Below are 12,756 nucleotides of genomic sequence, written 5' to 3'. Positions count from 1 at the left end.
AGTTCAAGTGGATTGCCTATCCTAGTTGATTCTCAGGACTGGTTGTTCACTACGATCACCTGGGAAGCATAATGAAAAAACAAAAAACAAACAAACAGAACACTACTACTTGGGTCTTGGCCCAGATTTATGAAAACAAAATCTCTAGGAGATGGGATTTAGGGAGTGTTCCCAGGGTGATTCTAAAATGTAGCTACATTTGGGATCTGCAGGACTAGACATCTAATTCCAGATTAACTATTCCATTCAACCCATTGCCACCTCCCGATGACCCTAGATCGGGTTTACACAGCTATAGGACAGCCTTCTCCTTCTCCCACAGAGTGACTGTTGAGTTCAAACAGCGTCAAGGGTAAAAATTAACCAAAAACAACAAAAAAAGACGTTTCAAGTACCCCCCTGGCCCCTCCCTTTGAGAACTACTGTCGTGCATATATTTCATTCAGTATCTGTCTCAACCTGGAATTGATGAATTACCTGCTTTGGTCTGCATGTAGTTAATTTAATCAAATATTAGGTTTGTTTGAGAGTATATGTCAAAGTAATCTCTTCTTCTGGAAAGTTTATCCAGGGACCCCTCACTGTGCTCTCGGGTCATTGGCATGGCTGAGCTCTTAGAGTCTGCTCATCTGGTCTCATGATTAACTATCTTCTTTTAATAGCCTCCCCTGGTGGGGGTGGTGGGGTGGTGGGGGTGGGGGTTATTGAGAGCCTAATAGGTGCTGGTCACTCAAATTAGCCCATGGCAGAAGTTTATTTCTCACAATAACATTTAAGAAGGGAGCATTGGATGTTTCAGAGGTTAAAAAAAAAAGAAGGAAGATTGCTAAAGTTGAGGCATTTGTCCAGAAGCACAAAACTATTAAGCGGTGAAGCCACTATTTGAATTCAAGCCTATCTTCAAAGTACACGATTTCTGGCTGGTACCTTCTTGAATTTAAAAAGAGTATCCTTCCCCTCTCTTTCTTTTTGAAAATTTCACTTTATTTAATTTTTATCAGAACATACACAGCAAGATATATTTCAAGTCAGTAAACTCTACTTGCATAGTTTAATTACATCGATTCCTTTCTTCAAGTTGTGCAGTGGTTCTCTTTTCCAAACTATTCCACCCCCATTCAGATAAACTTGTTGCCCCATCAGCTTCTCATCTTTCAAGTAGCTGTTACGAATTCCATTTCCCTTTGAAGGACCGCATATAAAACCTGTCCCTGGTTCTCACCTTACTCTTACCTGCACCGTAGCATCCTTTGACTTTCTAGTTGTAGCAAAACAAATAAAGTAGATGGTCTTTAAAAGAAGATTCTGATATGGGACTTTAGATCAATAGTCTTACTATTGGTGAATTGTTCTAGCTGAATGATGTCTCTGCACTTGGTGCATTTTTAATTTTGCCCTATGTAAGGGAGATTTTTTTAAATAACTATAGTTGTTGGTGTGGTAAAGGTCCTTATATAAATTTAAAATAGGCCATTTTGTTTTTATTAACTTCATTTGAAAGTGAATATCAAAATTCAATGATCTTTCTGTGAACTAAAGTTAAACCATGTTAATATTTCTTTTCATGCATTTGTTACACAGTAGTCATTGAATGAGTTCTCCCTTGTTGAGTGCATTCATTCCTTCTTGTTGGGTGATTTGGGTTTCTCACTCATTGCCATCCAGTCCATACCCACTCACAGCGATACTGTAGGACAGGGTAGAATTCCCCTGTGGGCTGCCAAGACCATAACTCTTTCTGTCTGAGAGTAGAAAGGCTCATGATTTTCCTGCATTGGGTTTCTAAGGTACCTAAGAGTCTGTTATTAAGTCTTCATTCTACCATCTCTTCTTTATAAATAGTCCTGTGAAAAATTCAGGCCTTGGTGATTCCCAGACTGCATCACAGAAATGATAAGCATGCCCCAGGATTCAGGGGGTCGACTCTAGGTGGCCCCAATTTCCTTTAGAGTATACAGAGCGTGGGTTCCTATGTGGTCCAGCCCAGAGCCTGTAAAAGCTGCCTTTGGCCAAGGTGGCGTGTATGAAAAGCAAGCCGTTTTCTACTTTCTGATGTGACGGAGCCAAATCGCAGTCTGCTTCCCATCTGTAGCTGGTTATATAGCATTGCTTTGTCTGTTTTCATTCTGAGAGTTTGTGTGCGTTTCTAGATGTTTACTCGGCTTTCCCCATTAGCAGTTAAGCTCTTCAAAGGACGGCTTATTTTTTGCCGTTTTAATTTCTCACAGTGTCTAGGGTACGGCCCTGTTCTCCCTGAGAACTTGGTTAACGGGCCTGAATGGTGACCTAACGAGCACTATAATTGTTTGTAAAAATCTTAGAGAATTTGTCTTTCTTCTCAGGTGCTGTACAGGCGAGGTTGGCTCATTCGATAACCCTATTCCTCTTTGTGAAAACAACTATTGTTTGCCTGGCTGCGTTATGGTTTAGTGGAGGCACACAGATCCTATAGAGCAGCGGTTCTCAACCTTCCTCATGCCGCGAACCTTTCATACAGTGCCTCATGTGGTGGTGACTCCCCAACCATAACATTATTTTTATTGCTACTTCATAACTGTAATTTTGCTACTGCTATGAATCAGGTGACCCCTGTGAAAGGGTCGCTCGACCCCCGAAGGGGTCGTGACCCACAGGTTGAGAACTGCTACTATAAAGCAAATCTTTTCGTTGTCTTTTCCAGAATCTTGGCAGACCCAAAACTTTGTAAATCAATGAGAATTACATTTTGTCAAAAGAGAAAAAAACACCCTGTCTCTGAAATGCTCATGTTCAGTTACTAGGCAACAAAAACGAGCATATTAGTTTAATTAAATACATACTTTTAATCGGCGTCTATGGATTGTGGAGCAGGAACTAAATGAGGGCTTGGGTTCGAGGAAGGGTAGCAGATGAAATAAACGAGCAGAGCTTATCAAAGAAATGACACCAGTAAATTCAGAAAGGAAAACAAACACCCAGGCAAGCCCCCGGTTTCTTCCTCACTCACCATTCACTCTTTGTGTAGAATAAAAGTGGGCGAAGGAGTGACCCTTCACTTTGAACATTTGGAACAGAAGTGACCATCTGCCCAATGGCCTGTCTCCCTCCCATCCGACTGATCTCGGTCCCACTTCCTCGCTTTTGTAGTCACCCTTTCCTCCAGCCCCTTCCCTTCTGAGAAAGCCTAGGTGTCTCTTAAACTCCTCTGTAGTTCTTTCTCCAGCCACCATCCCTGTAACTGCTTCCATATGTGTGCAGATTCTGAATAAAATAGTTCCCCTTTGTCTTGCTGTTTACTCCAAGTTTTGTGCCTTTGAAAATATCCCTCGTAGTTAGTAAACTCTTCATGTGGAGAGCAGTATCTGATTACACTTGGAAATGGTGTTAACTTGACTGTATGCAATTTTAAGGACGTTGTTTATATTTTAAAGTGATTTCTCCCATCTCTCTCTCCCCTTCCTTCCATGTCTTGTTTGAAAGGTTTACTAAAGCTTATCCTTCTTGGGAGGTAGAGTGGCATTAAAACAAAAAGGGCCTTTGATATTTACCAAGTACTGCCCTTTGCTCCGCAGTCTTACAGCTCCATGAAAAAATGTAGTTTATATTAGGCTTCGATTCAATCATTTCTTTTATTAGAATAAACTTTGCTTTTAAAAAATGTGTGGTGGAATTAGATCATATTCAATATGATTGTGCTTGATGGCTAGATTTAATCAATTATAAAAGCTTGGATACATTATTGAAGTTGTTTGAACAAGTGCTGTAAATTGCCCTTACTCCTCAGACTCTGATGGACTCATTCCACATTATTGGCTCCGTTGTAGGATGTTGATGTCAATGCTAAAAGGCCAAACTCTTGTCTTTATTATCTTTTCAAAATACATTATTTTTCCCCATTGTTTACTTGGGGTATTTTCCCAAAAAATGTCCCAAGAGAGCGCTCGTGAATACCGTTGGATCTAGCCTGACCCTTGTGCTGTGCATCAAGGTCTTTTCTCTTGACACATTTAGTTTTCACTTTGTCACTCGTCCTTCTACTAATAGTTATTCTTTAACTTGACTATTGATCTCCAACGGTGAAATGCGTCTAGTGCTTTGTAAGAAGCTCTCCCAAGTGACTTCCATAAGGAATTCTTTTACTTGTCACCCAAGTAATTCTTCAGACACCACTAAACCATCCAAGTGAACACACAGTACAGCTAGACTGCGTACACAGCTGTGGCTTATCTCGCGTTTGTACCTTAACTTTCCTTTAACCTGTTGATGCATGGGATGACTTATCCAATGTCTCCTTCCCCCAGATGTTTGCTAGCCCCAGTGCCATCCCTTCCCTTCAGTATAAATTCTTGAATGCATTTCCATTGTCTTCGGTATAAATGTTAATGGTTACATAGCACACAAAGCCTTTTATACCCTGCTTCCTGGGCACCAAATCCTATCTCCTGCCACTCCCTAAACAGCATCTCAAAATACTTATCGTTCTTGAGATTAGCCATGATCTCTCATTTCTATGGGGGTTTGACATGCTCTAGCCCTCATCCTTAGAATGCTCTGCCTCTAATTTCACTTAATAATGTGCCTTTCTTAGCCAACAGTCTTCTTCCAGGAGGCCTCCCTGGCTGGGTCATAAAGAGCTCCTCTCTTGTGCGTCTGCAGCCTTGCCCCCTAAGTCCTTAGGGAGTTGACTTTCTAACATTTAGCCTCCTCAGGCAGAGATTCACTCCCATCTCTACTTCTCCCTCCCCTAGCAACGTGGCTCACCTAAAGTCCATTCGTCACATGCTGGCGGTTATTAATTCACACCCATTTGTTCGGTTGATTCACTGCTGTCTTTTGAACTCGGAAATGATCACACAAACACTTCTGGCCTAATCTCTTGGAGACATTTTCGGGTTATCTAAATGAAAAGTAAATAAACAAAGTTGTACCCTTATGAAAGGAGAAATGGATGCTTTAACCTGGGTAGTATAGAACATTTGACGGGCTTGCTTTCAAATACAGACAAGAAGGGGAAAAAGTTCCTGAAAGAATAAAAAAGCTGAGTACTATGCTTCCCCCAATGTTTGTAACCCAAAGGAAAACACAGTTCCGACTGGAAGTGTTACAAGTTGTCCCCGAAACAACTTTCTCATGAGTGTTGGAAAGGAAAAGTGGACAACACACTTGCTAATCATCTTTGCTGCCCTTCTATATCTGAAAAATGTCAGAGCACGTTTTACCTGAAACTTTAAGAAACCCTGCTGCTCAGAGTTTTGAAGGAAGTTTCATTGATTTATCAAAGATAGGCACATCAATATAGCTGATAAACAAAAGATGACTTTAAAGATATAAAGTCTAGTGAATTAGGAAAAATGACTACAAGTTCTAAACCTTATTTCATATTTTATAAAGTGTTTCCCTAAGTATGAATGTGTTGCCTCAGGTGGACAGAGCCTGGAGGGCCCCGTGGAGAAGCGTTTGCTGCTGCTGCTGCGTGCTGTGGAGTCGGTGCGGGACCACAGGGGCTCTGTGCTCACCGGAACCCAACACTCCCTGGTCGGGCACCATCCTCGCCCGGCTGTGCTGGAGCCCATTGCTGCAGCCACTGTGGCGATCATCTTGTTGAGGGCCTTCATCTCTTTGACCGACTTTCTACTTTATTGCCCATGATGTCCTTCTCCAGGGACTGGGCTCTCCTGAGAACATATCCGAAGTACATGAGATGAAATTTGTTCTTTCGGCCACCTGCAATACGTCCAATACTCTTCACCAGCACCGGAACTCAAGTGCATTCCACTTTAGTCCTCAAAGAAACATGCTTGACCATCAGCACTTTAAAAGAGGTCTTACGCAGCAGATTTGCCCAATGTGACATGTCATTTGATTTCGAAATCCTTGACAACTCCACTCTTTCTCTATTTATCATCATGATGGCTAATGGTTTACTTGTGGGGGGTTGTTTTCTGCTCTTTTGAAAGTATTATCCGCAAACAATGCAAAATATAAGCCCCAAACCCAAACCTTAAGTTTTTCTTTTTCTCCTGAAAGTCTTAGAGGACTTAATAGAAAAATGTTATGTAGAAATACTGTGTCAGGCTGTGTTATGGGTTTATCTTCAAGTCAAAGACCCCTTCTCTGTGAACAGGTTACAGCGCTTGTCCCTAATAATTTAGTTAACTTAAACCTTACGGTCTTCATTACACGAATTCTTCATTTTTGAACATGCGATTTAGAAGTGGAGGAATTTTCACAGTCCCTTTTGGAAATGTTGGATAATCTCTTCAAGAAAAATTCATTTTTCTCATGTTTAATCGTTTTATTGGTATTTGCTTCATACACTGTATAATCTATTGGCTCGGCCATGTCAAGGAGGGTTGTGCAATTTCACATCAATTCCATAGACTCCTCCTCTTGCACTCATTACTGTCAGCTCCCCTTTCCCCCGAGAAAGCCTTAACTCTGCGCAGCTTAATTGGATTTCAACCCAGAGGCAGCAGCGTCTTTTCCTTCTGTGTGAGACCTGCAGGGTTGCGGACTAGTTACTGACCACGAAGCGCTCTTACTGTTTGCCTGGAGTGCAGCGCAGATAGCCAGTGACAAGCCCAGGAGCAAGAACACTAACACAGGGGGCTTCAAATAGTTCGTGGAAATAAGGAATGAAAAGATAATGAAATTTTTCCATGAAATTTTTGGAGCCCCCCCGCCCCCCGCCATAATCTGTATCTATCACTGGAAAATTCTGTCAGATTGTCATGAAAAACAAGACTCAGAACAAGAGCTTTCATCAGTGTGGTTGTTCTTTCTCACAGATGATTTTTACAACCGGGCTCATCGGGCTTTAAAAATCACAGCCATTTACCCTCCCTTGCTAATTAGTTTATGGCAAGGTATCGCCATGGAAATGGCAAACTAGCTCACTAAGTAATTGCATGGGATTTGGCAGTTCCTCATTGCATTTGGATTGTTAGCTCCTCAAGACAGAGGAGCTGCACAAATAAGCTTGGAGTGAGGGTGCACACTGGCACCGTTCCTGTTGTGGAGGGCTCTGCCGGAGGCCCCTGCCTCACAGTGGGAGTAACTCACGTCCTTTGGAAAATGCTGTGATAATTACAGCTTTGTCGGGCAGTGAGCTCACTCTATTACACAAGATTAGCGCTGCACTCCAGAGCTGGCCGGATCGTCTCTCTCGCACACAGGTCTGCCAGCTAGGAAAACCATGGGCATATTGCCACTGTACCAACTGTCAGGAGACCCCAAGTTAGTTTTCTTCCCTCCAGCACATCCACGTTTGTAGGACTGGACGCCAGGCCGCCAACAGAGGAGAGGGACACTAAGACAAGCATCTCTTTCTCCTTTAAACAGAGCTGCTCTTTTGCTTTTAGCTGTGGGCCCAAGAATTATTAGCCTGTTGAGCTAAAAGACAAGGCAGAATCCTAACCTCCCTTAGAACGTAAATAAATCAGAACTCAGACCAGAGAGACTTCAAGCAAGTGCCAGGGTCGGAAGAGGGTCGGTGTCTACCTTGCAGGGGGATGAGTTGCCGTGTACAAGTTAAAAAAGTTAGATGTAGTCTGCATAGACCACAAACAAATTCCTATTTCGTGCCACAGCCTTGTTGGGGGTGGGGTGGAGGAGTCTTTTAAAGTTACCAACTGTTTTGATTTCTGTGATAAGTAGCCCCCTTTCAGGTAAGCATTTGGCACAGACTAGCTCTTCTGATGTCTCTATTTAGTTGAGAGGGTGGCTTCTTATCAGCATGTGTTTCCATTGGCTTTGCCACCCGCTGGGCGATGTGTGCTCTACTGGGAGTTTGTTGTTCTGGGGGTGGGGGGTGGGGTGTTATCTGCTCACCCTGGGCATGGCCTGCCCTTGGGGTTTGATTTCTGACAAAATTGGTCCTCAGTGATAAAGAGAGCTTGCACAACGGAAAGGGCACTTTCAGTTCCGGTGTCACCATTTTGTGTGGCTAATCTAGATAAGCTTTTACTCCAAAAAGAAAACAAATGACCTCCCCGGTGGGTGACACCCTACAGGCCTATCTTTTAGGAGCATGCCTGTTGGTTTTTGCTTCGTTCCGTTCTTTGAGAACTTCAGGTGGGTGGGAGAGAGTCCTCTCTGCCGCTGATACAACGTCACCGTTAATGTAAATCACGTTCTGATCATTTTCATTGACAAAATGGAAAAAAGGAAATGCTTGTAGATGAATATTTTAGTCAGATAAATGCTGACTATATCTCAACGGCCTGCAACAGAATAGGGTGCGAGGAACTTGGGAAATACGGATAAACAGAGGCTCTTAGTGTAGTACGGAGTTCTTAGCACGCGAGGACTCATCATAAACAATCATTCAGTCTCAGCGCCACCCCACACCCCCGCGCCCACAGAGTGGACGGTCGTATTTCCAGGACTATTTTTTGCCATTAGTGATTTAATTGATAATAAACGTAATGATAGATGGCTAGCCCCACCTAGTGGTCATATTATGTTTTGCGTTTCTCAACTTGGGAAATGCCGCCTAGACTTATGCAGGAGTAACTGTGTGACTTAAGTACCTGTAGCTTTGAGTTGAAAATATTCACATGAACTGCTGGATTTTGTGAAGCCTGAAAGTTACATGTGAAGTGAGTTGATTTTCAAGTGCTGTAAGCAGCCAATAATATATATTTGTCATGTATTCTAATAAAACCCTAGCAACTAAGGGCGCTCTGGGGACCAGTCTTTCTGTGTTTTCACCGTATGCGCAATGAAGGAGATATCGGAAAAAACAATTCTGAAAAAAACCCAAAACGTTCTTGGTGACTCTGTAGGACTTTGAAGTGTTCTTGTGAGTGTGAGTAGTTGTGAGGGGGAATGGCTAGAGAGCAACAACTGAACTATTCAATGAAGAAAAACCAAGTTGTAACTTGAAGCTTTGTAAATTCTCCTATCAAGCATAATAATGTACTGTGTCATAAAAGGGCTTTACTCGGCAAGAATGCCTTTATCAGTGGAAAGCATGTGATTATTTAACCGTACTTGGCAAAATCTGTAATGATTTGATAACAGAGAGCATGCTTGGTCAATCAAGACAATCGAAACTACGGTGAATCTTAAAGAATGAAAAGTGACTTCGATCTGAGTTGAAAAATTAAGAGCTCCATATGCGTGTGTGGATGGGTGAGTAGATGGATGATAGACAGCTAGTTTACCTAGTCCCAATTTGCCCTTCCAGCAGCACATGAGATACTCTAAAGACCTACAGTAAGAAATATCTTCTACTTTTTCCTCAGTCACAAATTTGAACTGTTTCCAAGTGGCTAGCTATTGTCTAGAACTGATTGGTTAGCTATCATGTCTAAATGAAGGAGTTCAGTTTACCCATCTCAAGGGGTTTATTGTGGTTTCATGCTGGCTCTTTACTGTATTTATGATGTGCATTTCTCTGTTTTTCAGTTAAATACACATAGGGGCATGGCCAAAGGTCTTGGCTATATCCTTCCCAAGATCCAAGGAGCTTTCATAGATGTAGAAGGGTGTGTGTGTGTGTGTGTGTGATCAAATTTATGACACACAAAAAGTCAACTGTATCCAGTACCTCTGAAAACTTTGTTTTCTGTTCTTTCCTATCTTCACTACTTAGGATCCAGTAGAAAGGAAAAGAATCCGAGAAATTCTAAGCAGAGTGGCCTACTCTTGAGGAGAACCTATGCCCATTGATTGATTTTGAAGCTACTCGATGAGATTAAGGACTAATCCATCTCAGTGGCTACAGTGTAATGGAGAATGGCTAGTTATTGGCTCAGGAGCCAATCGATAGGAGCTGCTGTTCTGACAACTTGTTAGTCTTAGATGATAAAGAGGATTTAAGCCAAGACTCTTTTGAAGGGGCTGAAAATTCTCTGGAGTAGAGGTTGTGTCTTCAGCACTTTGATTTTCTTATTGACACTATCTTCTTTAAAGCCCCTTAAAAATCAGTGTGAAAAAACAATTCCCACCTGGGAATGTTTCATGGAAGGATATGCATGAATAGGGCATTCTTTGGTTCCCTTAACCTCGTCGATTGCTTCCACTCTCTGTAAAGATCCATTTCCTAGTATATAAAGTAGCGGACCAGCTAGAACATGGACAGTTGTAACAGCAACTAACACTGGACGGTTTTATTCCCTTTCTTTAACTGAACGCAGTTTTCAAACCTGAAAACATTCAAAGCAACTTCCACTATGAAAGCAATGAAAAAATTCCTTGCAAAATAATTATTGCTTTTTTATATAGAATCCTGTTTTAATATTAGAATAGAGGCAATGATCCATCATGGTATGAGAGGACAAATCAATTACATCTCACCAGCATTTTGTTTTGTTCCTGCTGTGATTGTAGCTATCTGCGGAGTGGGGTGGGCTGAAACACTCTTCATGGCCTTGTGGTGTTTTAAAGGTGAAAGGTAGGGCCTCTGAGACACTATCTAATCAGACATTCACCTTGAGAGGATGTAAGCCCTTCCTGAATTTAATAGCTCATAGATAACTGTCTAAAGCCATTCCTCCCACCCCCATGCTGATTAAATCAAGCTGGAGACTGGCAGAGAGCTGAGGAAGAGCCAAGTCGCTCTGCTCTGAAAAATACTCTCTGCTACCAAGTTGATCTCAGCTCATAGTGACCTTGTAATACTCAAAACTTACTGCCATCCAGTCAATGCCGACTCACAGTGACCCTGTAGGGTGGGTAGAACTGCCCCTGAGAGTTTTCAAGACTGTAACCCTCTAACGCCCTGTGTCTTTCTCCCTCGAAGCAGGGCTGGTGCTTTTGAACTGTGGCCTTTGTAGTTAGCAGCCCAATGAACAACCCTTCTGCTACTGGGCTCTTATAGTGACTGCATAAGACAGCAAGACTGCCCCTGTGGGTTTGCAAGGCTGTTAATTAAAAAAACAAACAAACCATTTTATTAGGAGCTCTTAAACATATTATAACAATCCATAATCCAATTAAATTAAGCATAATTGTACAATTGCTACCACCATCAGTTCAAAACATTTTCTTCGTGAACTCTTTCATATCAGCTCCCCTTTATCCTCTTCCCCCACCCTACCCCCCAGGAGCCCTTATTATTAATATATTAGATAATATTACATTTTGTTCATTTGTATAATTTGTATAATTAAGATCATTCGATGCATGAAATCCAAGTGATGAACCCTAAAGAAATAGTAATGGGAGTAATGATTCCCTGAAGGCATGGGAAGAGGGCGGGGAACAAATAACAGAATTATAGGTGAATGGATATATTGGATGGCGGGGTGGGGAGGAAGCAGAAAGCCTCATCTTTCTCCCATGGAAAGGTGGTAGATTCTAATTGCTTACTTTGTGGTTAGTAGTCAAACAAGTCGCCATGCCACCAGAGCACCTTTCCTGAATGAGATGAAAAAGAATCAAATCACTCTTAAGAAAATAATTTGGTCACCATCGAGTTAATTTTGACTCAGAGCAAACCACGTGTGCTTTGCTCCATAGGGTTTGTCTTGACTGATTTTGAAGAAATCGATCATCAGGTCTTTCTTCTGAGGCACTTCTGGGTAGACTCAAAGCACCAACCTTTTAATTAACAGCTAATGTGTTAGCCCTTTGCACCACCCAAGGACTCCTAACCAGTCTTCAACCTGTAATTGTGGTAGCTTGAGGGTTAGGACCGTGGGCATCGAGTGAAGTCAGATTTATTGCAGGATGTTTATTGCTGTTAGGTGCCATCTAGTTGGGTTTGAACATTCTGGCTTTAGTTCTTCCAAGACATATTTGTTTGTTCTTTTGACAGTGCATAGTACTTTCAATATTCTTTGCCAACACCATAATTTAAATGCATCAATTCTTCCTTGGTCTGCTTTATTCAATGTCCATTGCAGAAATAATGCTGGATAATTCTCTTCCATATTAATGGGAGCCATAAATATATATTTTCTAAAAATTAGAGCAAAGTACTGATTATTTGGAACAAAATAAATACAAGCATTAAAAAATGTTGATACATTTTGACGAGTAACTTTGCTCTGAGTTTTTCTACTCAGGATAAGGATTGGTTTATAATGAGCTTTTAGGTTTGTAGAGACAATTTAAATGTAAGAGAACTGTACTTGTGAGTTACTGGATTTCAGCCAGGAGTTTTTGAATCATTTTACGATTTTGGCAGTTGATTTGCTTGGATCTAATTGTTGGGGGCAGGAGTCGGGGGAGAAGGAAAGAAAAAACAAGGACTAAAATGTGACTGAATCCAATTGAATTGAATTGATGGTCTTTTGTGGTACTTTTTTTTTTTTAATGCAGAGAGGTAGTTATTTAATTGGAACTCTGAAAATGAAATAACGCTGTCATATGCTGTCCTGCATTAGAAGCTTCGTGCTTGTTGTCATTGTTGTTGTTAGGTGCCACCTAGTCAGTTCGGACTCAGTGACCCTCTGCACAACCCTCTGCACAACAGAAGGAAGCACTGCTCGGTCGTGTGTCATCCCCACGATTGTTGCTGTGCCTGAGCCCACTCTTGCAGGGTCTGCCTCTTTTTTGTGGCCCCTCCATGTTACCCAGCATGATGTCCTTTTTCAGGGACTGGTCTCTCCTGATAACATGGCCAAAGTGTGTGTCTTCTTGAGTTACCCTTTGAAATTTTCTTTTCAGCATTTTTATATCATTAGTTCATCCGTTTTCCTTAGGTGCTCGACAGTGAAGCGCACATCTCAGAGTCTCTTCTGACATCCACTTGGATCTTTTCTTTCTTTCCTGTCTAATGACCCTTTGTGTCTTCAAGCCTGGTGTTCTTGAAGTCAGTTTTAACCT

General features: G+C 41.8%; 1 protein-coding gene across 1 annotated transcript in view; it reads left to right on the top strand.

The window, feature by feature from the left end:
• VCAN (versican) overlaps positions 1-12,756 on the top strand; it is a 117,666-nt gene that overhangs the window by 90,698 nt on the left and 14,212 nt on the right. The window contains exon 12 of the mRNA XM_013004896.2: positions 5,402-5,466. Coding sequence (XP_012860350.1) covers positions 5,402-5,466 — 65 coding nt within the window. The remainder of the gene's footprint in view (positions 1-5,401; positions 5,467-12,756) is intronic.

The sequence above is a fragment of the Echinops telfairi genome, unplaced genomic scaffold, assembly GCF_000313985.2.
Source record: "Echinops telfairi isolate 266 unplaced genomic scaffold, ASM31398v2 ScPeMD7_7469;HRSCAF=8507_1, whole genome shotgun sequence".
Classification (NCBI taxonomy): domain Eukaryota; kingdom Metazoa; phylum Chordata; class Mammalia; order Afrosoricida; family Tenrecidae; genus Echinops; species Echinops telfairi.
This window is presented reverse-complemented; position numbering and strand designations above follow the sequence as displayed.